This window comes from Protopterus annectens, chromosome 6.part0, assembly GCF_019279795.1.
Source record: "Protopterus annectens isolate FY-2018-M chromosome 6.part0, PAN1.0, whole genome shotgun sequence".
NCBI classification, from domain to species: Eukaryota; Metazoa; Chordata; order Ceratodontiformes; family Protopteridae; genus Protopterus; species Protopterus annectens.
Window position 1 is genome coordinate 1,133,211,952 of NC_056737.1, and position 27,784 is coordinate 1,133,239,735.

The following is a 27,784-nucleotide window of genomic DNA, read 5'->3' on the forward strand; positions in this document are numbered from 1 at the left end:
ACCTCCATGGATTCTGCCTCTGTTTCCTTCTCTTCTGTCCCAGCATCAGGGTCAGATGCTACACTCTCAAATCAAGACTCTTTGCCTGGCAGCTTGGCTCTACAAGGGCCTTTGATTCCTTCTGCTTTTCCCAAACAAGTTTTGGATGTTCTCTTAGAAGCTAGGCGCCCTAGCACTAGAAAATCTTATGCTTCTAAATGGAAAAGATTTTGTATTTGGATGCGGGATCGAGGTTCTGATCCTCTTTTGCCTGACATTTCTTCCATTTTACTTTACCTCTCAGACCTTTTGCTTAAAGGCCTCTCCTTTTCTTCCATTAAAATCCATGCTTCTGCTATCTCGGCTCATTACAACACTGATCCCCCCATCTTCTCTCACCAGCTGGTGAGACAATTCTTGAGAGGAGCTAAGAATTTAAGACCTCCCAGAACTCCTCCTGTTTCTGTTTGGGATCTTAATTATGTTTTGGAAAAACTAACTTTACCTCCCTTTGAGCCTGCTGCTGCTTCGGATATCAAGTTCTTATCCTGGAAGACAACTATTTTATTAGCTTTGACTTCTGCCAGAAGGGTGTCAGAGTTGCAAGCTCTCATGGCTGTGGAACCATACCTTATTTTCCACCAAGACAGAGTTGCCTTGAGGACCAATCCTACATTTATGCCAAAGGTGATTTCTAAAGTGGCTTTAAATCAGACTATTCACCTTCCTACTTTCTTTCCAAATCCTCAAAACAAAGGGGAAAGGATTTTGCATTCATTGGATGTACACAGACAACTACGGTTTTACCTGGACAGAACTAAAGATTTCAGAAAATCTGATCAGTTGCTTATCTCTTATGCCTCCAGTTCTCTAGGCAAGGCTATTTCTAAACAAACTATTTCCAAATGGATTGCTCATGGGATAAGGTTTTGTTACTCTCACTTTGGGAAGCAGATTCCAGGTACTGTTAGAAGTCATTCTACTAGAGCAGCTGCCACTTCAGCAGCTTTTCTCAGAGGAGTTCCTACCAAGGACATTTTGGAAGCTGCCACTTGGAGTTCAGTGCATACTCTTTCTAAGCACTATAATCTCCCTTTGTATTCTAAGTCTAGGGCAGGTTTTGCCTCTGCTGTCTTGCAGGGTCTTCTGGCTGCCCCTTCTTCTGCATAACCTCCTCCCTCATCACAGCTTTGGGATTCCACCCTACAGTTATGACTGCAACAGTGAAACACGAAGAACATATTACAGTTGTGTACACCTACCATAAATGTAGATGTTCGAGTGTCTTCACTGTTGCAGTCGGTGTTTCCCTCCCACCAATCCCCTCTTATTTTTTGCTTGTTCTATCTTCCTCTTCTTTTGTGGTGTATTTGTGTTTCACTTTTGGACACCTTTTGGTTACTTTGGGGGACTTCTGACATCTGGGGCAAGAAAGGCTGGAGAAGATGGCATCGGCTGTCAGCTTTATACCTCTGCGTTCTGACGTCAGGGTACTTGCTGGTACAGCTGACGCCGGACCCAGACTTTGGAATTCTGGCCGACCTCGGGCTGCCTGCCGGCAGGAACACCCTACAGTTATGACTGCAACAGTGAAGACACTCGAACATCTACATTTATGGTAGGTGTACACAACTGTACTTTCTAAACTGTAGCATACTGCTTGCTACAGTGTAGTAAGCAGTTGCAACAGTTTAGACCACACAAGGAGCACTACAGCTCTCAGATTTGACCACAAATGCAATACTGGCTTTTAAAATCTGGAATTCATTACATTTATTTATTTATTTACATTTGATAACCTGGTAGTGTCAACAGTTACAATAGGAGTTCAAATGGAAGTTCCTTGACATTGTATCTAAAAACATGTAACAGTGGTAGTACAATAAGTTATACTATTCATACAGAGGGGAAAAAAAAAAATATATATATATATAATATATATTTTTTTTCCCCTCTGTATGAATAGTATAACTTATTGTACTACCACTGTTTTATATATATATATATATATATATATATATATATATATATATATATATATATATATATATCCCAGGATAAAATTATCACAAACTGAAGCTAAGAAGACTCAATTGCCAAGAAATATTGACAATGGGTGGTGGAGAGATGGAAGTTATACATTAAGGGGTTAAATTAGTTAGCCTTGAGGAGAACATGAGCAAAGCTTATGTTTGGTGAAATATTCTTTTAGGGACTGTTAAAATGAATGTGTATCACTGATGGACAGAATATGCTGAGGTAGAGAATTCCAGTGTTTGGCAATGATATGTGAATATAAGGAAACACAGTGACAGTTTTGGGTTTTGTTAACCTTCAACAAGACTTTATCAGCAGACCTAAGAGATTTTAAGTTAGTGTAGGGCTGGACAAGGTCAGATAGAGCTTTGCAGTTGTCAGGTTTGTATAAGACTGTATGGGCAGTTAGTAGCTCAGTCAGAATAAGCAGGCTAGGGAGCTCTAACCAGTTCAGCTGGAGAAGGGCAGTGCAATGGTGATCTTTGAGACTGATTAGTGGCAAATCTGGCTATGTTTTTATAGCAAGATTTTAAGGCTATTCAGTTCAGATTTGCAAGGATTGGTAAATATTTGTGAACAGTAAAGCAGGGAAGATAAGAGATGGGTTCTGGCTGTTGCCAGTCCGGCATGGTTAGTAAGATATGATTTAGCCCTATAGAGAGAACCTAGTTTGACATGAACCTTTTTAATTGTTAGTACAAGATGTTTGTCAAACTTAAGTTCACTATCAATTGTGACACCAGGAAGTTTTGTACGTTCAGCGGGTTCTGTTTTTGTGCCATTGGAGGAGGAAATAGACATAGGTGGTTGGTTAGTTGTTGTTGAGGTATTCTAGAAGACCATAAGCTTGGTTTTATTGGGGTTATAACATTGTGAGACAAGATCGAAATACCCACAGAGGTGGGGGTGTAGCCCTGCTATTTAAGACAAAACTTCACATATCCTTAGTTCCCTATGAACCTCAAGTGGATACCAAGGCTGAACTTCTTTTGGCAAAATTGCAAATGAACCCAAATAAATCAATCTTTATAATTTGTATCTACCTACCCCCCGGAAATAGCACTACTATAATCGAAAACATCCTTAGTTGGACGTCTTCAAATTACCCCCAAGAAACTATCATGTTAGGAGACCTAAACCTCGATTGGTCCTTAATTAACTCAGATAACCCCACCACCCATATTAAATCTGCATGGCTATTCTCAAATAATTAACACCACTACCAGGATCAACAAACCTAGCAACAAAGAAAGCATACTAGATTGGATTCTAATTAACAAACAACAACAATCCTACCTTGCAGGTACCTTACCTGATAACATTAGTGACCACTACCTAACCTATATCATAAGACTAAAGACTACTACCACTAACAACCCAGCCCTTAAGACCTCACGATATAATAAACACTTTAACCTTATCCTCTTCTTATCTGAACTAAATGCCTGCAACTGGAACCTAAAAAAAACTCTACTTTTCGCAGATGCTGTTGAATATTTCAATTCCAGATTCTTATCAATCCTTGACAATCATGCACCAGACGTGCCACGTACTCATCAGAGTTAAAACTAAACCAGCCCCTGGCTAACTAAAGAAACAAGACAAAAAATGTTACTCAGAAATAAATCTTGGACAAAATGGAAATCTAGTAAATCTCCTTCTGACCAACTGATCTTTAGGCAATTGAGAAATTCTACCAAAAAAGCCATAATCTGTGACAAAAGAAACTATTATAGTAATCTCCAACAAATTAATACTAATAAACCACAACAATTTTGGGCAACCTTAAATAAACTTATTCACCCTGGAAAGACTACTACTCCTCCCCTCTGAGTCAGAAAACACACAACCCTAGAAACTGCCAACACCTCTAACTCCTTCTATACTGAAACCATTAACTCTCTGGCCTCTCACCTCTCCATAGATAAATCATCCATCCCTGATCCCACTTCTACTAATCTCCCTACCTTTAAACTACAACCTATCTCCACCTCCTTTATCCAAAATGTCTCCAAAACTCAAACCTTGTACCCCCAACTTCCTGCGAATACCTTCAAAAGCAGCATCCATAATAGCCTACCCTGTATCCATCCTTATAAACAGAACTATTAGCGAAGAGACCATTCCTGATATCTGGAAAATCTCATACATCATCCCAGTACTCCAATTATAGACCCATAGCCCTCTTATCACCAATAGCAAAGATTATGGAAAAATGCATACACCATCAACTAAGGAGTCACCTTACTAAACATAATATTCTGTCCAATTGCCAACATGGTTTTAGGCCTTTTCACAGTACTACCACTGCCCTCCTTTCCTTCACTGATTATATCTTTAAAAATGCAACAATAACAACCTATCTTCAGCCCTCTTTATAGACCTTTCCAAAGCTTTTGATATGGTCAACCATCCCCTACTCCTACAAATCCTGGAATCTATCTCTCTTGAACCCAAGACTATACACTGGTTTGCCTCTTACCTCAGCAATAGAAAGCAGGCTGTCCTCTGGGGTAACAATCTCTCATCTAGGTCCTCTTCTATTCTCTCTATTCATAAATGACCTTCAATTGGCCTTACCCCAAGCCACTTGCATTCAATATGCTGATGACTCCACACTTAAAAACTTCCTCTGAGTTACAAACCCTTACTCAAGTTGAGACATGGTTCGCTGTTTACTCTTGAATGCTAAAAACCAAACTCCTCCTATTTCTTAGGTCCCCCCACTAGAATTCCCTATCTCTTCTAGCAATGGTACTGTTATATCCCCTGATTCTACCACTAAGCTGCTAGGTGTGACTATAGATAACAGCCTTACTTTTGATACTCATATTAACAATACCATTAAAACAGTCAATCTACAGAATTAATACATTCTTAACTCCCAATGCTAAAGCTACACTTGCCCACTCACATCTTATTTCTACTCTTCTCTATGCTTCACCCATTTACACTAACCTCAAGAAAAACAATCTCTAAGTTAGCTAACACTCTTAATAACATAGCTAGATTTGTCACCGGAAACAAATATAGAACTCACCACTGTCTGAATCTACAGCAACTTCACTGGCTAGAATTACACAACATGCTATTACTCTCTCAACTTACCTTTGTCCATAGAATATTCTACCAACCTAACAATACACCTATCCTCTCTAATCTCTTTACCCCTTATACAAACCTCTCCTCTAACAAACTTCTAGTTACTATATGTAAATCTAATAACTCAGCTGGTGACTCCCTTTTCTCCAACACCATTGGTAAGTCTTGGAATCAGCTTCCCACTGAACTCACTTCCATCACATCTCCTATTCTCTTTAAACAAAAACTAAAAACACACCTAATAAAACACTGGCTGTGCCTCTGTCTCAATCCTGACTAACCATGGCCACAGCAGTCTCTCACCTTTCTATCTTCCCTACTCTATACCTGCTCTCTATTATTGTAGTTCTTATATTTTTTACACTTTCCTTTCTCTTTTCTAATCTATCATGTTCTTTTTTTTTCTTACTTCCTATCATATTAGTCCAAAACTGCTAATTATATGTATTACTAAACCAGGACTGAATTCTTATGTTGTGCACTATACTTACTTATCCTATCAAACTTTGTTCTCTTCATTTTTGTTTTGTATTTTGTTTTGTATTTAGTGTCTGTACAATTGTGGAGCTTTTCTCCCCGGGCCTCTGCTGAAAATGGGGATGTCTCCAGTTAGACTAGCCCGGTTAACAAATGTTAAATAAATAAAAATAAAAAGTTGATGAAATGTTAAGTAGTTTTCAGTATTGTGGAGGGCTGCCTGCATTTTTTCTTGGAGTTCCTTGATAGAGGGGGCAGAGCAGAATAGGGAAGCATTTTCAGCATATTGTATGATTGAGGCAGGATTTGCTAAGGAGTTTAGGTCATTGGTAAAAAGTTTTAATAAAAGTGGGCCAAGGATAGATCCTTGTGCGACTCCCACACATATAGGGAGCTGGGGGAGAGTTTATTATCTGACAGCTAGCTTTGAAATCAGCTTAAGGCTTCAGATCTGCAGTGGTAGAAAGCCAGTTTATTGAGAAGTATTTTATGAGATAGTGTCAAATACGTTTGACATATCTAGGGAGGTAGCAGAGACTAGTTGTTTTTTTGTTTTTGAGTTAATTTACAGTATTAGTAAAGCTAATTAGAGCTGTACTGGTGCTGTGCCTAGGTTGAACGCCATGTTGTGTATTAAATAATAGATTATTTGGCAGAAAGTGGTCTAAGATCTGTTTCTGTATACATTTTTCTAAGATTTTGCCAAGCGGTGACAAAATGGCTATGGGTCTGTAGTTGGTACATCAGTAGAGGGACCGCCTTTATGTAAGGGTATGACGTGAGATATTTTTCAGAGGAGTGGTACGTACTGTTCAGAGTTAGAACGGTTGAGAATAGATATAGGGTAAGCGATGGAAGTAGCAGCTAGTTGTAGAAAGTCACCGGTAGCTGGTCTACAGCTAGTGTGCAAGGTTTTAGTTTAGAAAGGAGATTTTTAACATAACTTGTTTGGATAGGTTTGAGATAGAGGAGCTGGTATTATTTTATCTTAATTAATATAGGTCTTAGCTGCTTTCTCATGACCAGGTTTGCTACTTACACACAGTGTGCCCTTTCAGTTAACAAATCCTGCTGTGGAGCATGACTTAAGTTACTTATTTATACTTTAATAAAATTAATACAGTCTGTCCTTTCCAATTTCGCCGTTACAGCAGATCATGTCAGGTTTCCTCTGTGTCTGTCTTCTAACTGTACTATTTTTTGAAACAGCTCTTCTGGAGAAGCCTCATACCCAGCCACCCTTTTGTTAATTTAACCTCTGATTTTTGTAGTGTTAGCAGATGATTTGAATAGCTTTTTAAAGCTTCTGTTTTCCAGCCTTTTATTATTTGAGTTGATATAGTCCCCCTATGTGTTTCATTTATTTTAAACACCTCTAATTGCATTTGATTTATTTTTTTCCACTAAATAACTGGAGTCTTATCTCCTGTACAAAAGCTGAAACTTAAACTGCTTTTTGCTGAACATCTGCAGTATTCTTTCCAGCAGGAATTTTCTCTTCCATTTCTGGTTGTCTCTGTTTTTTCCAAATTTCTTCTTTGCTGGCATCTATGTAATTAGTAACCAGTGACTGAATTTTACTCAAACCGACAGTCTCAGTTAGCCCCTTTTCACACTGGGAGAGCTCAAATCAGCCAGTTGATCAGTGTGTAGCCATTTGGAAGTCTCCTAATATGCCAGAATCTTCAGTATTCTTGACTGTCTACTTCATCAACCCTTCCTCTTTCCTCATCCAAATTGTCACCTTATGACTTCTACGAGGCCTTACTGACCTACTGATGCCTGCCTGACAGCACTTCTAATTGTTTCCTACATTGAGAGAATTAGGTTGACTTTTTCAATTGGCAAACTGAGTCTGAGCTAAACAAGGGAACAGTACTGCATTGTGGAAGGCAGGGGAAGAGCTTAATCTGTAGAAGAAAGCTGTTTGCCATGCTGGTGCCAAGCAGTGAATAGTCTCATTTGTGAAGTGGATGAATGGACATAGATAATCAAGAATCCAGCATTATGCAAGTATGTAGCTGTTGTGCTTCCGCTTGCCATTTTGGAACAACTCCCATAAAATATGCACTGACTGCATTAAAACCAAGAAGGCTGTTTTTCACCAGTGGGCCTGCTAAGAACAGAGTTATAAAAACATATTATCCTTATCACCTTAGTGGAAAAGTATGTGAGAGGTGAGTTAAGTGGAATATTTTTATGCTGCATTTAATATAATTCCTGCCTGCTTTTAAGTAGATATTTGTACATTATTACATCCAGTCACCACCTTCTTGGCTGATTGGAATTGGTGACCTTTATCTTACAGATTGTCATGTATATATATATATATATATATATATATATATATATATATATATATATATATATATTTGCATTCAGTGCAGTCAGTAGGGTTCGTTTTACATTTCATCCTTCTGAGTGCTCAGTATTAAAAAAGAGCAGTAGTGAAGTAGTTGTATTGTAACACTATTATAGATGCTCACTTGTCATCATCATCATCATCATCTTCTTTTGGCTGATGTCCTTCAAGAATGCAACTGCAGTCATAACATATGGGTTGTCCTGCCTCAGGCAGCCCTCGGTCGGCCGGATTCCAAAGTCTGGGTCCGACGTCAGCTGATGTCGCATTTCTCTCCGACGTCAGAGCGGCTGGAGTATATAAGCATCAGCCGACGCCATCTTCTTCAGTCTTTCTTGCCGCGTGGTGCCCGAAGCAGAAGCAGTTCGCAAGTGCCGGTCGGTCAGCTCCTGTATTCTTCGAAACCGAAGTCATCAAAAAAGCTAAGTACCCCGTTGGGGACCTTTTCTTGCCTCAGCCGATGTCAGAAATTACTGAAAAAGTAAATAATTGTTTGTCTTGTGGTAAACAAATACCTCATAAGGATTTCCACTCTCACTGCCTTCCTTGCCTTGGCCCAGACCACGACGTCTCGGCCTGTGCCGCCTGTGCTCGCTTCAACAAGCGCACTCTCAGGCGCCGGGCGGAGTTCGCTGAAGAGTTTTTCGGCGAAAAATTTGATTATACAATGCCGTCGGAACAACCGACAACGCAGACGCCTAAGAAACGAAAAGACTGGGACCGACATCCTCGGCCCGCGTCTTCCACCGACACCACGCCAAAACTAACCGCGAGTGCCCCGGTTCCCTCTGAGGCGGTTATTCCACCGCTCCGAACCGAAGACACCGCATTACCGATACCTCCGATACCGGAGGCCACTCCGACGCCAGTTATTGATTTTCCTCCGGATACTGAAACCGAGGAAATGCCCGAGACCATTGCTGTTGATAAGGTCACCCCGGCACGTGGAGCGGCTAGGCCTCCCATGCCCATGTCTATCAAGGCCTACACACGTGCCAAGGCAGCCAGCAAGTCCAAACATCTTACTGCTAAAACCTTACCTCAGCCTACTCCTGAAACTCAAATCATGTCCATGGCCGCAGATTTAATTTCCCTGATCAGAGGTTGCCAGGCCCATCCTGAGAGAGGATCCCAGCCTCCTCCTGATAAGAGGCCCAGGGTTGAACCCTCTGACCCTCTGCCTTCAGATGAAGATTCTGAGGACTCTGTTCACTCCGAAAGCCAGGAAGAGCCCTTCCAGAACTATGAGGATTCAGATGCAGAGGACTCCATTCCGTCGGCCTCTCCTCCTGAGGATATTTCTTTTGGGGAAGTTCTGCATTCCATGAGGGAGCATTTTAAGTGGCAAGGCCAGGAATTTTCTGATTCCAGAAAGCGCCTTCGAACCTTCCTCAAAATGCCTCAACACAGACCCCTAGCTATACCTCCAGTGCTTGATGTTTTGGATGACTTATACTCTGACTCCAGTGTTACCCCTGATACTCTTCCTCCTGCTCCTGTCAAGCCTGACAGATACCATAGGGTCCCAGAAACCCATTCTCATTTATTTAGGGCCCATGCTGTTGATTTAGAAACAATTTCCCAGGGGCCTAAAGGGGTTTCAGCTACCACCTCCAGAAATCCTTTGCCTTCCGAGAGGGAAGCAAGGTCCTTAGAGAGATGGGGGAAGAAGGTCTACACCTCTACTACTTTATCTATGAGAGCTCTCAATTGTCTCTTTCACATGTTTCAATATCAGGATTTCCTGTTAGATGATTTACAGAAATGTTTGGCCTCTCCTGAACGTTTAGATAGGAAGTCTTTGCAGGAGGCTGTGCATAACTCTCAGCAGGTTAGCAATCATTTTTTACAGTGTGGATATGATGCATTGGAGGCTTCATGTAGGGCAGCTATGACAGGGGCGGTCATTCGTAGACATGCATGGCTAAAAGAACAACGTTTACCATATCATGTTAAGGCAAAACTTCTTGATGCACCCTTGGAAAAGAACAAGCTTTTTGGTGCTAATGCTAAAGATGTGTTAAAGTCCATTGAGGAAAAAGCCAAGTCAGTTCAGACAGTCAAGGATTTCCTCCAGGTTTAGCCGCCCAGATTCAGCAGGAACTGGCCTTCTAAAAACTGGTCCTTTCCTAATCCTGAAAGATTTCAAAGGGGCAAAAACAGGCGTGCCCGAGGAAGAGGACAATACAGAGGATCCTACAGGGGACAACAATGGCAACCAGCAAACCAAAGAAGTGACACAGGGGTTTCTCCTGCCCCGCAGGGACAATCTCAATGGCTTTCCTCTACTTCCGCTGACCAAGGAGCAAACAAAAGCTCCTTTGGGCGGAAAGTTATCTCTGTTTTCAAAAAATTGGCACAAACTGACAAAAGACAAATGGATTTTGGACATTATAGACCACGGTTACAGGTTCCACTTTCATACCTTGCCAAGAAAACAAGGCATGCCAAACCTTCCACAAAATCAGAGGGCAGAGGCTATCAAGCAAATTTCTCTGCTTGCTCAGATCAAAGCAATAGAAAAAGTTCCACAACAAGAACAAGGTCAGGGGTTTTATTCAAGACTGTTCCTTGTTCCAAGAAAAGAATCTCAATGGAGACCAATACTGGACTTGTCCGCTCTAAACAATTTTCTCATAGTACCAAAGTTCAAAATGCTGACTTTACAGCAACTCCTTCCCATGTTGGGCAAGGGGTCTTGGCTGATTACTCTGCACCTCAAGGAGGCATACCTGCATGTCCCTATCAGACACAGCTGCAGAAGATACCTCAGATTTCTTGCAGGGCCAGAGCACTATCAATTCTCAGCATTGCCATTTGGCTTATCTACTGCGCCCAGAGTATTCACGAAATGCCTGGCATCAGTAATTGCTCATTGCAGGCTCCAGGGGATTCAAATCTACCCGTACCTGGACGATTGCCTCATACAAGCGGACAACAAACTAACCTTGACAAAAAACTTGAATTATGTCATACACTTGCTACAGGCTCTGGGATACACAGTCAACTTTCAAAAGTCAAGACTTCAGCCATCCCAGCAAATAACCTTCTTAGGAGCCAAACTAGACACAGCCTCTCAAATGGCTTACCTGACAGAAGACAAGCAAAAGAAGTTAACTCATTACTTCAAAGGTTTAGCAAAGCTCACCCAGATGACTGCAAGGAGTTTCCTACAGGCTCTGGGTTACATGGCATCCTGCATTCTCTTGGTCCCACTAGCAAGACTACACATGAGAAAGCTTCAATGGTACTTAAAAAGCTTATGGTCTCAACACAGCAACAACCTAGAAGCAACTATCCCACTCATTCCATGTCTTCAAAAGGAATTTCTATGGTGGGCCACAGTAAGCCAGTCAAACACAGGCATGTCGTTCAAAAAACCTCAGATAACACAGACAATGACCACAGACGCCTCAGACCTTGGATGGGGGGCGCACATGAAGGGCAGATGTATTCAAGGGCAATGGTCCCCAAAGGAAACACATCTGCATATCAACCAGAAAGAAATGCTAGTAGTAATGCATGCCATCGAGGCCTTTGGACAACAACTTCAACAAGGCCAACTAGTAATACGGACAGACAACACCACTGTGATGTGGTACATAAACAAGCAGGGGGGCACTCATTCTTACCCCCTTTGCAGACTGACAATGAATCTTTGGGAAAAATCACTGGGTCTAAACATACAGCTACAATCCAAGTTTGTTCCAGGCAAAGATAATATTCTGGCGGACAGTCTAAGCAGGAATTTCCTAGACCCCCACGAATGGAGGCTACATCCAGACATCTTTATACGATTTACCTCGACATGGGGCAGGCCGGACGTGGACCTATTTGCCTCCCACTTCAATCATCACTTACAAAAGTTCTGCTCAAGGACATATCATCCACAAGCATGGAAAGCAGATGCCCTCTCATTCAACTGGAGCTCCCTAATAATTTATGCATTTCCACCCCTGCCACTGATGACCACAGTGTTATTAAAGATCAAGGCAGAGCAACTGAAGGGGATCCTAATAGCTCCAGACTGGCCAAGACAACACTGGTACCCACTACTACGGAGCATATGTCACAACAAAATGTGGGCCCTTCCACAATGGCCCCAACTTTTGACTCAACACAACTTCAGGACTGTTCATCCCAACATCCAGACTCTACAGCTAACAGCTTGGGAAATTCCATAAATAACCTCAATTTACCTCTCTCCAAGGAAGTTCAGCGGATACTAACAGAAGCCCGCAGACCATCCACCAGAAAGGCTTACTCAGCCAAATGGAAGAGATTCAGCATTTGGAATACCAACAAGGGTCATGATAGGTTCATAGGTTCATACTAGGCTATCTGCCCAAGGGCATTTATAAGCCTAGCCCATAGTTATTTGGCTTTTGCCACCCCTTTAGTTTGAATAAAACTATGCCTATTATTTTGCTGTGCCTCTGTCAAGCAGTGACACTGAAGTAATCCCTGGGGTATATCTGCGATCTCCCATCCATTGGTCAAGATTCCTCTTGAACAAGGCCAGCGAGGTGCTCTGCCTCACATGTACCGGGATTTTGTTCCACAGCATAGGGAGTCTCTGGGTGATGAATCTGTCCCTCCAGCACGCTCTATTAATAACCGTGTCAAGGTTTAAGTCTCCGCCCTTGTGGTTCTGAGGGAATCTAGATTTTTTGAGGTGAAGCATATTCATCAAATCTGGGTTTGACATGGCCTTATATGTCAGGCACAGGTCACCTCTGAGCAAGCGGTATGAGACTGAATAGAGCTGGAGTTCTTTCAGTCGGGCAGCATAAGACATATTTTTGAGACCCTTTATCCTTTTGGTGAGGAACTTTTGGGACCTTTCCAGCTGCTGCAGGTGTCGGGTCAGATACATTCTGAATGGGGCATTGTACTCAATCATAGGTCTAATGAGTGATGAGTACAGGGGGACGATGACCTCCCTTGATCTAGATGTGAATCCCTTCATGATCAGGTGGGCAATGTAGAAGGTTTTCCTAACTACTTTAGCAACATGAGTGTCAAACGAAAGGCTACTGTCAACCTGGGTCCCCAGATCCCTGATGACTTCTTCTGTGCTCAGTGGATTGCCACCTATATGGTAGCTAGGGGTAACCTTGTTTTTCCCGAAGGGTATGACTATGCATTTCTTGGCATTTAACTTTAGGCCATGGCTCTGGCACCAGTTATCCGTTTCTGTGAGGCCCTTCTGAAGGATATCTGTGTCAGATGTGTTTTCGACTATGGCGCCCAGTTTGCAGTCATCTGCAAACTTTGTCAGCCATAACCCTCCTGCATTTGCTTGTACTTCAGAAAAGTAGATGCCGAACAAGAGTGGACCCAGGACTGAGCCCTGTGGGACACCACTTGTGACAGGCTTTGAGTCTGACATGGCTCCAGCAACTCTGGCCCTGTGGGTTCTGTCACTTAGCTGATTAGTTTTTCGATGATACCTGAGTGGGGTATTGTGTCGAAGGCCTTTGCCAGGTCAAGGTAGGCTGTATGGACTGCCTTTCCCTCATCAATGGCCTTGATGACTGTCTTGAAAAAGTCAACCAAGTTTAAAAGGCATGATCGGCCTTTGACAAAGCCAAACTGGGTTGGATCCAAAGTCTGCAAGTTCCCTATGTCTTTATTTATGAGTTCCATTATGATCCTCTCCATGGCTTTGCAGATAAGGCTTGTCAAGCTAATGGGACGGTAATTTCCAGGGTCGGTGGAGGCACCGCCCTTGTGAAGTGGGACCACAGTCGCCGTGCGCCACTCCTTGGGTACGTATCCTGAGGTGAGGCTAAGATTAAGCAGCTGTCCTAACTGCGGGTTTAATTCCTCATTGAGTTCGTGGAGCACACAGTTTGAGCATCCCACTCATTCTGGAATACTTGGCAGATATGTTACATAACGGACTCTCATACTATTCCATAAAAATACATGCTTCAGCTATCTCAGCTAGATACAACACTGATCCACCTGTGTTTTCACATCCTTTGCTAAGGCAATTTCTTAGAGGAATCAAGAATATAAAGCCCCCAAGAAAGGCACCAGTACCAGCTTGGGACCTCAATTTTGTCCTAGAAAAATTGACTCTACCTCCCTTCGAGCCAGCAGCTTCTGTGGATTTACAATTTCTTTCCTGGAAGACAGCTTTCCTGCTGGCCATAACCTCAGCAAGAAGGGTTTCGGAATTACAGGCCTTAATGGCAATACCACCGTTCATAACTTTTCACAGAGACAGGGTATCCCTACGAACCAACCCTACTTTTCTGCCAAAAGTGGTATCCAGGGTTTCTTTAAATCAAGCAATTCACCTGCCTACTTTCTTTCCCAATATTGAGAACAAAGGGGAAAGACTGTTACATACCTTGGACATACACAGACAACTTCGCTACTACCTAGACAGAACCAAGACCAGTAGGAAGTCTGATCAACTTTTTGTAGCTTACGCCCCTGGAGTACAAGGAAAAGCAATTTCCAAACAGACAATTTCAAAATGGATTGGACATTGCATCAGATTCTGTTATTCCTTCCATGGAAAGTGTGTGCCAGCCAATGTCAGACCACACTCCACCAGAGCTACAGCCACCTCTACAGCTTTTTTAAGAGGGGTGCCTACAAAGGACATTCTAGAAGCTGCTACATGGAGCTCCATGCATACATTTTCCAAACACTACAACCTCCCTTTATATTCCAGATCCAGAGCAGGCTTTGCTTCGGCAGTCCTGCAGGGATTGATAGCTACACCATCCTTTTCCTAGAGCATACCACCTCCCCCAGCTAAGCTATGGTATTCAACCCATATATTATGACTGCAGTTGCATTCTTGAAGGACATAGTACAGTTTTGTACCTACCATAAATGTAGATGTCCGATAGATATGCAACTGCAGTCGGGTTTTCCCTCCCTCCTTCCCCTCTATGCCTTGGGTCCACTCCTCTCCCTATTATCCTTAGCTGGGGATATCTGTTATGGTGTATATGTTTATTGCTTATTTATTGTCTGGAAACCTATTTTTGTCTTCCAATTTGATTACAGCCTTCATTGGAGGGCACCTGGCATCTGGGGCAAGAAACACTGAAGAAGATGGCGTCGGCTGATGCTTATATACTCCAGCCACTCTGACGTCGGAGAGAAATGCGACATCAGCCGACGTCGGACCCAGACTTTGGAATCCGGCCGACCGAGGGCTGCCTGAGGCAGGACAACCCATATGTTATGACTGCAGTTGCATATCTATCGGACATCTACATTTATGGTAGGTACAAAACTGTACTTTCCCGTTAGGGGTTGCCACAGCAATTTCCTCCTGTCCTCTGCATCATGCTCTTTCACACCAACCACCTGCATGTCTTCTCTCACCACATCCGTAAACCTTATCTTAGGCCTTCCTGTTTTCCTCTTACCTGGCAGCTCCATCCTTAGCATCCTTTTCCCAATATACCACAGACCCTGGAAATTATCTGTGGAAAAAATTATTATCTTTTCCACAGACCCTGGAAATTATCACCCCATTAGCTTGACAAGCCTCATCTGCAAAGCCATGGAGAGGATCATAATGGAACTCATAAATAAAGACATAGGGAACTTGCAGACTTTGGATCCAACCCAGTTTGGGTTTGTCAAAGGCAGATCCTGCCTCTTAAACTTGGTTGACTTTTTCGAGACAGTCACCAAGGCCATTGATGAGGGAAAGGCAGTCCATACAGCCTACCTCGACCTGGCAAAGGCCTTCGACACAATACCCACTCAGGTATCATCGAAAACTCATCAGCTTGAATGTAAACCCATACATCACAAGATGGGTTGCAAACTGGCTAAGTGACAGAACCCACAGGGTCAGAGTTGCTGGAGCCATGTCAGACTCAAAGCCTGTCACAAGTGGTGTCCCACAGGGCTCAGTCCTGGGTCCACTCTTGTTCGGCATCTACTTTTCTGAAGTACAAGCAAACACAGGAGGGTTATGGCTGACAAAGTTTGCAGATGACTGCAAACACATCTGACACAGATATCCTCCAGAAGGGCCTCACAGAAATGGATAACTGGTGCCAGAGCCATGGCCTGAAGTTAAACGCCAAAAAATGTATAGTCATACCCTTCGGGAAAAACAAGGTTACCCCTAGCTACCATATAGGTGGCAATCCACTGAGCACAGAAAGTCATCAGGGATCTGGGGACCCAAGTTGACAGTAGCCTTTCGTTTGACACTCATGTTGCTAAAGTAGTTAGGAAAACCTTCTATATCGCCCACCTGATCATGAAGGGGTTCACATCTAGATCAAGGGAGGTCATCGTCCCCCTGTACTCATCACTCATTAGACCTATGATTGAGTACAATGCCTCGAATGTATCTGACCAGACACCTGCTGCAGCTTGAAAGGCCCCAAAAGTTCCTCACCAAAAGGATAAAGGGTCTCAAAAATATGTCTTATGCTGCCCGACTGAAAGAACTCCAGCTCTATTCAGTCTCATACCGCTTGCTCAGAGGTGACCTGTGCCTGACATACAAGGCCATGTCAAACCCAGATTTGATGAATATGCTTCACCTCAAAATCTAGATCCCTCAGAACCACAAGGGCGGAGACTTAAACCTTGACACGGTTATAAATAGAACGTGCTGGAGGGACAGATTCATCACCCAGAGACTCCCTATGCTGTGGAACAAAATCCCGGTACATGTGAGGCAGAGCACTGCTGGCCTTGTTCAAGAGGAATCTTGACCAATGGATGGGAGATCGCAGATATACCCCAGGGATTACTTCAGTGTCACTGCTTGACAGAGGCACAGCAAAATGATAGGCATAGTTTTTATTCAAACTAAAGGGCCACATAACTATGGGCTAGGCTTATAAATGCCCTTGGGCAGATAGCCTAGTATGAACCTATGAACCTATGAACCTATACCCAGCATCCCTCCTCAGCACATGTCCAAACCAACGCAATCTCGCCTCTCTTGCTTTGTCTCCAAACTGTCCAACCTGAGCTGACCCTCTAATATACTGATTCCTAATCCTGTCCATCCTAGTCACACCCAGTGCAAATCTTAACATCTTTAACTCTGCCACATCCAGTTCTGACTCCTGCTATTTTGTCAATGCCACCGTCTCCAACCCATATAACATAGCTGGTCTCACTACCCTCTTGTAGACCTTCCCTTTCACTCTTACTGGTACACGTCTGTCAGAAATCACTCTTGACACTCTTCTCCACCCATTCCACCCTGCCTGTACTCTCTTCTTCACCTCTCTTCCACAATCACCATTACCCTGAACTGTTGATCCCAAGTACTTAAACTCATCCACCTTTACCAACTCTACTCCCTGCATCCTCACCATTCCTCTACCCTCCCTCTCATTTACACACATATATTCTGTTTTAGCCCTGCTGACCTTCATACCTCTCCTCTCCTCTCTAAAGCATATCTCCACCTCTCCAGGGTCACCTCAACCTGGTCCCTACTCTCACTACATATCACAATGTCATCTGCAGACATCATAGTCCACGGGGCCTCCTGTCTGATCTCATCTGTAAACCTATCCATCACCACTGCAAATAAGAAAGGGCTTATTATAGATGCTCACTTGTATATTCTTATAAAAACTGCTTTTGTAAAACCTGGTTAGGAAAATTATGATCCACATAGAATTTTTTTTGCAGACTCTGATTTAGAATTAGTGAATGATGTATGCAGATGATATTCAGAAAGGTCTGATATCTAAGATTTGTACGCAGCTTTCATTATGATTTGCATCAAGTACTAGAATATCTGAATAGCATTTGGAATAATAATTCAGTATATGTTGTTAATGTGTATATGTATATATTTTTACATGCTTTGTTGGATGTAACAGATAGAGGATAACTGATTAATACTATACATTAACCTGCTTATGTAAACTAGAGAATCATTTATGATTTAGCAGCATTATTTTAGTCAGAAACCATTGTGTTTAGGATGTACTCAGTCTCAGTCCATACTTTGCAAGCATATATCCAATTGTAGGAATCTGTACATGGGCTATCAGTGGGAATAAAACAGCAGTAAAGAAAGCGTGCATGAGTTGTCACTGTGTTTGGATGTAAGCCTGTCAGATATAAATAAGAAGAAAAGTTTGTTTACAAGCATTGCATAAAGACTTTTTTTTTTGTTTCAGGTATCCCAGTATTGAAGCATTTTCTTTGGATATAAAGCTGGTTTTCGACAACTGTGAAACATTTAATGAAGATGATTCTGACATTGGTAGAGCAGGTCACAGTATGCGGAATTTTTTTGAGAGGCGATGGACAGACATTTTTGGAGGAAGCTAAGACTTCTAGAACATTTTCATACCTTGATTGCAACATAACCAGCAATGTGAATTTTCTTGCATATGTTAAAAAGTTCAAGCTGCTTCCATACCCTTCAGCTACACAACTAAGGGCATCTTACAAGATTGATACAGAATGGATTCACTGCTCTAGGGAATGTGACCAGATGATCATACATTTATTTGGTTTACAAACCATTTAAGTATAGCAAGATGTACACCCAAAGAATTCCAGAGAAGGGGGTGTTGAATAGTGCAATAGACATGAAACTATATCAGTACGCACTGAAGTTACAACCATAAGAGCTGTATGGGGAAATGAGTTTTCTTTTCTCCTTCAGTAAGTTTCTGTTTTTCTTAGTGATTTCTGAATAGGGCTTTTGATTTTTCTTGTGTAATTTGATGGATAGTCCATCAGTCAACTTCTAGATCCAGAATCCTATCCGACCTATCCAAATTTTGGAGGAATGGCCAGATAGTAGGATCGGTTAGATGTTTGTCTCGGATATAGATAGTCACAGGTCACAGTTAGTATCTGGCAAGATCTGACATGGTGAGATCCAGTAACTGGATATCAACGATATCGATTGTATCCTAGAATATACCATAGTATCCACTCCTATCAAATATCCGAGAAACACTATGGTTTTTTTCTTTTTAGTTTTGTAGTTTATCTACTAAATGTATTTAATTTTGTGAATTATTTATAATTAGAACAGCATTGAAGATCTTCATTTTCTGTGAAAAGGAAGAACATCAAAACTGATTTAAATCTTGAACACAAAACAGGGAATGTTTTAAAATATAAAACAAAGCCAAGTAAACTGTTTACACTGTTTTGTGCTGCAAAAAGCACTAGAAAATTCATCTTTACAGTAGAGTTTCAATTACATTTATATATTTTTGCTGCGTTACTTATGTGCAGTTATATTGTATTCAAGAACGGTGGAGACACACTGCAGCATCTGTATATACTGTTTAATATTGTTTATAAAGAGTCTTTGTTTAAAATATGTAAGAAATGTACATATTATTTGCAGACATTGAATATTGTTTATGCCTTAGAATGGCTACTACATTTAATTTAGTCTTAAGGTGACTGTACCTACAGAATACAGTATGGTTTGTACATTACATATCCTCTGCAAACACTGTGGAGTGTCTTTAATCTTGACAGTGCCTGTGTTTGAAATGGGGTTGTAGGAGATCTAAATTTCCATTTTTTCTATTTTGTTCTTTAATTTTGAGCCACCAGAGCCTCAGTTTTCAATTAAACCATTTGTATCCATGTGAATAAAACTTGTAACAATTTCATAAACACATAGTATTTTTTCATAAAAACATTTCTGTCCATTTGCCTTGCCACAGAATGTAGAAAACAAGGGACATTGTTACCACTCTATTTATACTGTGTGTTGTGGTGGCCTGCTGGAGGCAGCTAGTTCAGAATTTCTTTTTGTACCTGCTTCAGAGTACTTGAAGTTATTTTATTTAAAACAAAATGTTGTGAAAAAAGTAGCATTCTGTTTTTTTAGGAGTGTTATTTTTCACTAGTATGTATGGCACGGATACAATAAAAGGTTGTTTTGCAAGTCACTATCTATTTTTACCAAGACTTCATTATATATACTTTGTGTTTCTTATAAGAAAATAGCTGTTCAGTTTGCCACTCCTAATGTTTCTCTCCATTCCTTGGCTGTTTTCAGTAATTCACCCATCCTTCTTTTCTTTTTCCTTACAAATACGACTTCTTGTTGTCTTGTGCATGTGAAAAGACCCATTGCTGTTTTATTCTTTTCCCTTTTTCTCTTATGTCTACATCTGTTGTACTGAAGAAGTGAAACACCCCGTGTTAAACTGTTGCAGTAGCAACTAAAAGGGTTTTCCTTGTTTTGGCAGCCCATGGCCAGCCCAAATTCCAGAGTTTAACTCCCTCCTCCTGGGTTGGCAAATGCCACTCACCTGACATGAGGACATCCAAGTATAAAGGTCATTGGCCAGCCCTTTCTTACAGCTTCTTGGCATTGGAGCTTGAAGCATCCATATTGTAGAGTGCATCGTTTGGTCCAAAGACCAGAGAACAACTTTAAAGCTAAGTGCACCGTTTGGAAAAGCTTCATTTTTTTCTTAACTGTGTGTAGTTAGATTAGTAGTATGACTAATATCTGTCTTGTTTGTGGAAAACAGATTCCACATTGGGACTTTAACTCACTTTACCTTTTTTGCATAGGCCTGGAGCGCAGTGTTCCAAATTGTCCTCATTGTGCTCATTTTAGTAAGTGTATGATTTGTTGTAGGGTCGAGTGTCTTGTCCAGTATTTAAAGAAAGACAAAGGGCATCAAGGCTCATTCATCTTTTGACCCCTAAAAAATGTAGGGAGAAGTGTCCAAAACTGCATAAGGGAGCAGATGACATAGCTGCGTATTCAGTCTCCCCAGACTTGTGATATTTGAAGGACAGGAGGCACCCTTGCAGTCCCCTTGTACGACTGAGATGACTTGCCTCCTGTCCCAGCTACATCCACACAAGTAGAAGGACAAGGGTTGTCTTTTAGGTCTACAACCACTTTGAAAACTACAGCTTCAAACTCCTGTTTCAGAGCTTCAGATAGGGAGGGCAGAATTCCAAAAACCTCCAAGATGTCATTGGTTGACCGTGAGCAGGCCATGGCTACCCACCTACTACCTGGGCCTAGCACCACACCAAAAAGTTTACTTTCTGCCATACCTAAACATAGGCCTTCAGGCTCCCAATCCCCACAGGCCTGCCAGCAGAATCTGTTTAGACTGGCTGAAGATGTGCTTAATATTGTAGCTTCCATACAGCAGTCTTAACACACCTCCTTCTCCTACAGAATCTCTTTCTGGGAAAAGAAAGAAGGACCCTCTTCCCAGGAATCCTCAGATTCTTATGATTCTGATGAAGATGAATTGACTTATGTAGACCAGTTGTTCATAAGCTTATATGCAGATTCTTTTTCAGAGGACATCCGAGCCTCTCACCTTCACCATATAAGTACTTCACATTTGGGGAAACTCTACAAAAGATGAGAGAGTATTTCCTTTGGGCGATTCAGGATTACCTAGAGTCTAAGAAAAGGGTGAGAGAATTTCGTAAGCTCCCTGAGTGAGGGATAAACCTTTGGCCATTCCTCCAGTGTTGGAAGTTGTAGATTTTGCTATTTTGGACTCATCCTTGCAGCCTGACTCCCAACCACCTGCTCCAAGAGAGCCAGGCCATTTTTACAGGGTTTTGGACTCCCACAAATAGGAATCCTTCTGCAGATCCTGAAGTGGTGTGATTCAGAGTCCTGCGGGAGTTAAGGGAAGCACTTCCAGGAACCTATTATCTAATGATAAAGAGGGAAGAACCCTGAATCATTTTTGCAAAAAAGTTTACATTTCTGCCCCCAAGACTATGAGAGCTCTCAATTATAAGTTTCATATGGTTAAGAACTAGGAAATTAATCTGGACCACATGAAAGAAAAACTGGAGGAATTAGAAGAGGAAGTTCTTTCCAAATGGCTGCAGGACATCTGCAGTTCTATTTCTTAGGTCACAAAGCACTCTTTGCATTGTGGCTATGATGCTCTAGAAGCATTTAGCAGGGTGGCTGCATCTGGGTTGGTTATATGTAGACATGCCTTATTAAGAAAGCAATCCTTTCCAGATCATATTAAGTCTTGAGCTCTAGATGCTGGTGTAGATGAGAACTTTTTGTTTGGACCCAAAGCAGAGGCTATTTTCAACAAACAGGAGGAGAAATCTAAAGCTATACAGACTGACAAGGACTTTGTAGGTTCAGCCACCAATGTTTAGCAGAAACTATCCTACTAAATCCTGGTACTCCCCCCCCCCCCCTCTCAACAAAGGCTCAGAAGGGATAGACCACCATGGCAAAAGAAAAAATGGCAACCTGAATCTACTTCCAGGCCTAGTGTACCACATCCACAGGGGCCCAACAGGGAGCAAACATGACTCAACCTTTCCCCTCCCTGCCTGATCTCCCTCAAGTCCCCAACTCCTCATACCCCTCTTTCCCCCTCTCCACTAAGACTATGAGGAAGGTTGACTCTTCTCATCAAGTCAAGTTTCAAACTCTCTCCCCCCTCCCAAAGTCTACTGGCATTCCTTACATTCCTATGAATTGGCTAAAATAAGCTCTAAACCAAGTAAGTCTGCTCCTGCAGCAAGGTTCCATTTGAATAAGTACCCACTGATTAAAGGGAAAAAGCTATTACTCAAGAGTTTCTTGTCTCAAGAAAAGAGGAAACATAGACACCCATTCTATATTTGTCAAAACTAAACACATTTTGGACTTTCCGAGATGGCTGCACACTGGTCAACAGCTTAACTTCAGCAGTCCCAGTGTGAAAAAAAGTTTAAAGACAAGGACCAGGAATTCTGTCACTTTTACTAAATTTAGTTACTGGCTAGTAAGCACATTACCTGGATGCTAGCAAAGAAAAAACTAAGAGAGCCTAAAAGAAATTTATCTAGAAAAGGTAAAGAGAAAGCACTGACTGGGAAGAATCCTCCAGCAGTTCAGCAAAAAGTAGTTCAAGCTCCAGCTTTGGTGTAAGACATGGAGTCTAGTAATCTAGAGGAAAATAAGTCAAATGTGCTTCAAGCTGATTAAAATAAATGAAACACTGGAGGAGTGTAGCAACTTAAATAAAAAAAGTCTGGAAAAGTAGAAGAAGCTTTAAACAGATGTTCAGATGAGTTGATAAACCTGCAAAAATCAGAGGTCAAAATGAGGAAAAGGCTGGTTGAGTGTCACTTCCAAGATGGCTGCACACTGATCAACAGCATAACTCCAGCTGGAAACAGAAACTGAGGAGGAGGAGTGCGTTTTTGTAAAAATTCAGTCACTGGCTAGTAAATAGACTGCCTGGATGCCAGCAAAGAAGAACTTTGGAAAACCTGAAAGAAAATGAAGGATTCTGCAGCTGTTCAGCAAAAAGCAGTTCAGACTTCAGCTTTGGTTCAAGAGATGGCTTTCAGTAATTTAGAGGAAAAATAAATCCGATGTACTCAGAAGTGTTTGAAATAAATGAAACATTGAAGGAATATATCAATTCAGGCAACAAAAGGCAGTAAAAAATAAAAGCTTTAACTAGCCATTTAGATGAACTGACAAAATTGCAAAGAACAGAGGTTGACATGAAGAAAAAGCTGGCTGAATATGAGGCTTCTCAAGAACAACTCTTTAAAATAGAGTTAGAAGACAGTGCACTGTGAAAATCTGCTGTACAAAGAAACTGGAAGAAACAGACTGTATTAATTTTATGAAAGCACAAATAAAGAACTGGACTGGTGTTCCACAATAAAATTTGGTAGTTGAAAGGACATATGGAGTGTGTATAGCAAACCTGGCCATACAAAAGCAACCAAGGCCTATATTAGTAAAGATGCAATCATACAAGCAAAATAGTTTAACCTAACAAAATCATGGCAAAAGAGAAAAGTATTAAAAATTGGAGACTGCAGAGTGTAGAAAATTATTCACTATACACCAGGAAGAAATGAAACAAATTTATCTTGGTAATCAGAGAATGCCAAGAGGCAGGTGTGGCTGCTGTATCCAGCTGCCTTCAAAGTGTTTTTCCTGGCAGATCAGTCATTGTTTGATACAGAATGGGCTAAGGAGAACATAAAAAGGTTTATTCTTCAAAAAAGGGGACCCTGCTTCTTATTCTTCTGTCTGTAAGGTACATAGAGAGCTTTAGCCAGCAAAACATTTCCAATATTACAAAGGAAAATGTTTGAGAGGCAAAAAAAAAAAAATCACAGAAGAGTCAGCAGTACCTTGGACTTGAACCAGAGTGTGGTATTGGGAGATGGAGTTGAAAAGGAGGAAGACCAGCAACCTTGAAGTTAGTGAATAAATGGACTATAAAGCATTTTAGCACATTTGTGAAATCTTTTTTTTTTTTTTTTTTAAGAAAAAGTGGCTGAAAAACACTGGAGTTTTGTTGACTTTGTTAAATCTGTGGGTGGACTGTAGAGTATGTACTGTTTATATCATTAATGCTCAGGAGGACACTAGAGGAGGAAAAACAGCTTTAAGTAAAATAATTGTTGTTAGTATTTGTATAAAACATTTCATGATGTAAACGTATAGTAAAACCGTTTGGTGTAGTCATGGATATTTTAAATGTGGGGGGGGGGTCAGTGACTGTTGTATGCGTTAAAGATGTTAAAGTAAGCATGTATTTTGTTAGTTGTAAGAAATATAGGTTTTACAGTATAACCAGAGAAAAAAGGCTGGACAAAAGCAAGTTTAACATTCATTAGGTTCATAGGCTCATAGGTTGGTACTAGGCTAATTGCCCTTGCGAGCCATTTTAAGCCTAGCCAATTATCCCTTGTGAGACTCAAACGCTGCACCTTGTGTTTGTAAGGCAAACACCTTAACCATTAGGCCACCCTCCCTATGCTGTGATTTTGCCTGCTGGGTTGGGGGTTGGGGTGTAAAAGTACACTGATTATATTATATGTAGAATTAGGATATTATCTCTCTTTATTTGAAAAGGTGGATGTGAATGTCTAGCTTACTATCTTTGGCTTAAACTGTAAACGTGTTTTTGTAAGCATATATGCTTTAAAATAAACCAAAATGATGAAAGCCATGAAAATGCCAAGCTTCTTACTGCTGCAAAGATATTGGCTTGTTTGTTTTTTCACTGGCAAATGTTCATTGGAGTCAAGATGTCTGCAGTTGAGGGCAGCTGTGCATTTTTTCTGAGTGAAATTTACAAAGACTCGTCATTGAATACATTTCCATGGTGGCAAGTTATCTGCAAGGTGTAAGCAGTTAGTCTTGAGAATTCTGAGTCATCTTTGCTGATAGTAATGCATAATTTAAAGGTACAATTGCAAGCAGTTCATTGAAAAATTAAGTTTGAAATTATGGGACAGGAATAAGAAATATCCTCCCTAGCAGCTTTAATGCTGTTAATAGAACCGTGTACAGTTTAGTTCTTTTTAAAGATAGTGCACTTTTCCTTAGGCTAACAGTTGATGTTTTCTGAAAGCCTTCATGCTGATTTTCATATCTGGGAGGGGAAGAGAGAGATGAAAAGAACAGACAGCAACCAGTGTAAGTGAGAGCACAGGCTGTAGCATGCACTTTAGTATGGGTAACCTTAATTTTGGGTTAGATACTGCCCTTAGGTGCATCCATCAGTTTGGGTCAAATGTTCCTTTCTGGAGGGTTAAACCTCATGATGTTATGTGATCCTATCTCGCCTACATTCTGTACTGATGGGCTCGGAGCCGATCCTCGGCTCCGACTCGGCACGCTATGCTATAAGAGCGAAGCCTCTTATTCTCTATCCCAGGATGCACCACCACTAATCCCCCAGATCTCGTTTGCCGCTTACAAGCTAGGACGTGGTCTCAAACTTGGCTGAGCTAAGTGCTGTTTTTTTCTAAAGTTTTCCTGTCAGGAAATTCTCTATTCTTACCCAAAAGCTGTTTTAACAGCTATTGTTGTGTACGCGTGTTTTTTGGTATAATGTTGTGGTAAATTTGTGTGTTTGTTTAGGGAAAGGTTTCCCGTTTAAGTTAGAGGGGCCTTCCCCTATTCCTTAGCAAGTTTCTCTTTTTTAAGGAGGTCAAGTACCTGTTTAAGTTAGAGGGTTCTTGGCCCTCCTTTTTGGTGTTTCTGATATTTGTATTGTACTGGTTAATTTTTGATCTATCATAAAAAAAAAAAAAAAAAAAAAAAATTTATTGTTGTTTAAAATCTTTGTTTTTCTGACTAGATAGTGATTTTTTTCCACTGTTATAGTGACTGTTTTAGAGGCATTATGTCCAAAGAACATAGACCCTCAGGGTTCAAGAAGTGCACGAGGTGCAATTATAAAATGTCTATAACCGATGATCACTCCTCGTGCGTATATTGTTTAGGCGCCAAGCACCTACAGGAGTCCTGCAGCATGTGTCACGCCTTTTCCTCTAGGGTCCTCCAAGAGAGGAAGAATAAATTAATCTTGAAAGGGCTGATTAAACCCTCCTTCGAGGAGGCCTTATCTTCCTCATCCTCTCCAACTAAGAAAAAGAAAGCGTCGGCTCCGACCAGCCCGTTGGAACCGACTACTAAGAAATCCAGGCAGGCTTCTCCATCGGCTCCATGGACTTCGGAGCCAAGGGAACGGTCTGCCTTGATGCCCCAGTCTCGACTCCTCTGGTTTGGAGCCGATGACTGGAGCTTGAGGCGGGTCACCTTCATAGGCTCCACTGATTTTGGAGCCAATGAGGGTTGCCGGCTCAGACTCTTCCCCTTCGGCGCCGAAGCCCTCCTCGGCACCGAGGGAAATTGTTTTGGGATCTCCCTCGGCACCGATACTGGTTGAGTCCATTCAGAGCTGGTCCCCCAGTCCTTTGGAGCCGATGGAGAAGTCGGTTCGGACCCGATCGGTTTCCTCTAGATCTTCCAAGATGTCTGATTCGGACATCGACAGGGTGCTCCTAAGACTGTTTCAGTCTCCTGTATTCCAGAAATTAGTTTTGGCTCCAGCCCATTCGGCTTCGGAGCCGATGGCCCACCCTGTAGTTCTGGTTCCTCCTCCAACAGCCTCGGCACCGTTGGAGCCGGTGCTGGTGGAGCCGATGGAGGTTTTCGGGTCGGCCCGACCCTTACTCCAACCCGGCTCGAGTCGGAGTTGTACGGACCTCCTCTGTCGGCCCGGGGACGCCGGGACTGATGTTTTCAGTTCGAGCCTTCCTCTCGGTGCGTCGGCTGCGGGGTACCGTCTACTGTTGTGGCCACGGGGGTTGGACCTTCCCAGGATTCTGGTGGTCCGGCCTTCAGGGCCATGAGGAGTGCATTAGCCAAACCTTCTTTGGCTACCTCCACGGTCTCAACAGCACCTTCTCTACATACGGAGACTGGGTCTTTGGTAGTCCCCCTGTCCTTAGACAGCGGAGCCCCGGGGCCTGAGGTCACCCCCACTGGGGTCCCCCCCCCTCCTGGAGGTCCCTCTGAAGCTTCTTCAGAGGAACCCCCAAGGAAAAGATCGTGCAAGAGGAAGCACGTCGACTCCCCCGATGAGTCTCTCATGTCAGACACTGATCTTGATGATGCGGAGGGGTCCCCTAAGTCGTCCTCAGATGATGTCTCCTTTGCAGACATCTTGGAAGCCCTTAAACAACGAGGCGTCTGGCATTCCAAACCCCCTTCTGCTGATGAGTCGGTGTTCCTTAAGGCCTTCGGGGCTCAGCCCTCCGCCTCCTGGGTGTCTCTGCCCTTCGACGAGCTCCTAGATTTGATCTGTCGAAGGGTGTGGGAACATCCAGATTCTGTGGAACCAGTGCCTGCTCGCCCAAATAAGTTCCTATCAGCACCCCCAGAGAAGGAGTTTTTGACAAAAGGTGTGGCTGTAGATGCCTTGGTGGTGGCATCTGCTACCCAACAAGATGTAGCAGAGGCTTCGACGTCCGTCCATCCTCCTAATAAGGAGTCTAGGAGCATGGATCGGTACGGGAAGCGCACCCTCAGTTCAGCGGCCTTTACCT

General features: G+C 42.2%; 1 protein-coding gene across 1 annotated transcript in view; it reads left to right on the forward strand.

Moving 5' to 3' along the window:
• The window catches only part of BAZ2B (bromodomain adjacent to zinc finger domain 2B), a 3,835,724-nt gene extending 3,815,867 nt beyond the window's left edge, over nucleotides 1-19,857 (forward strand). The window contains exon 39 of the mRNA XM_044074749.1: nucleotides 18,106-19,857. Coding sequence (XP_043930684.1) covers nucleotides 18,106-18,259 — 154 coding nt within the window. The 3' untranslated portion in view covers nucleotides 18,260-19,857. The remainder of the gene's footprint in view (nucleotides 1-18,105) is intronic.
• The last annotated feature ends 7,927 nt before the right edge of the window (nucleotides 19,858-27,784 follow it).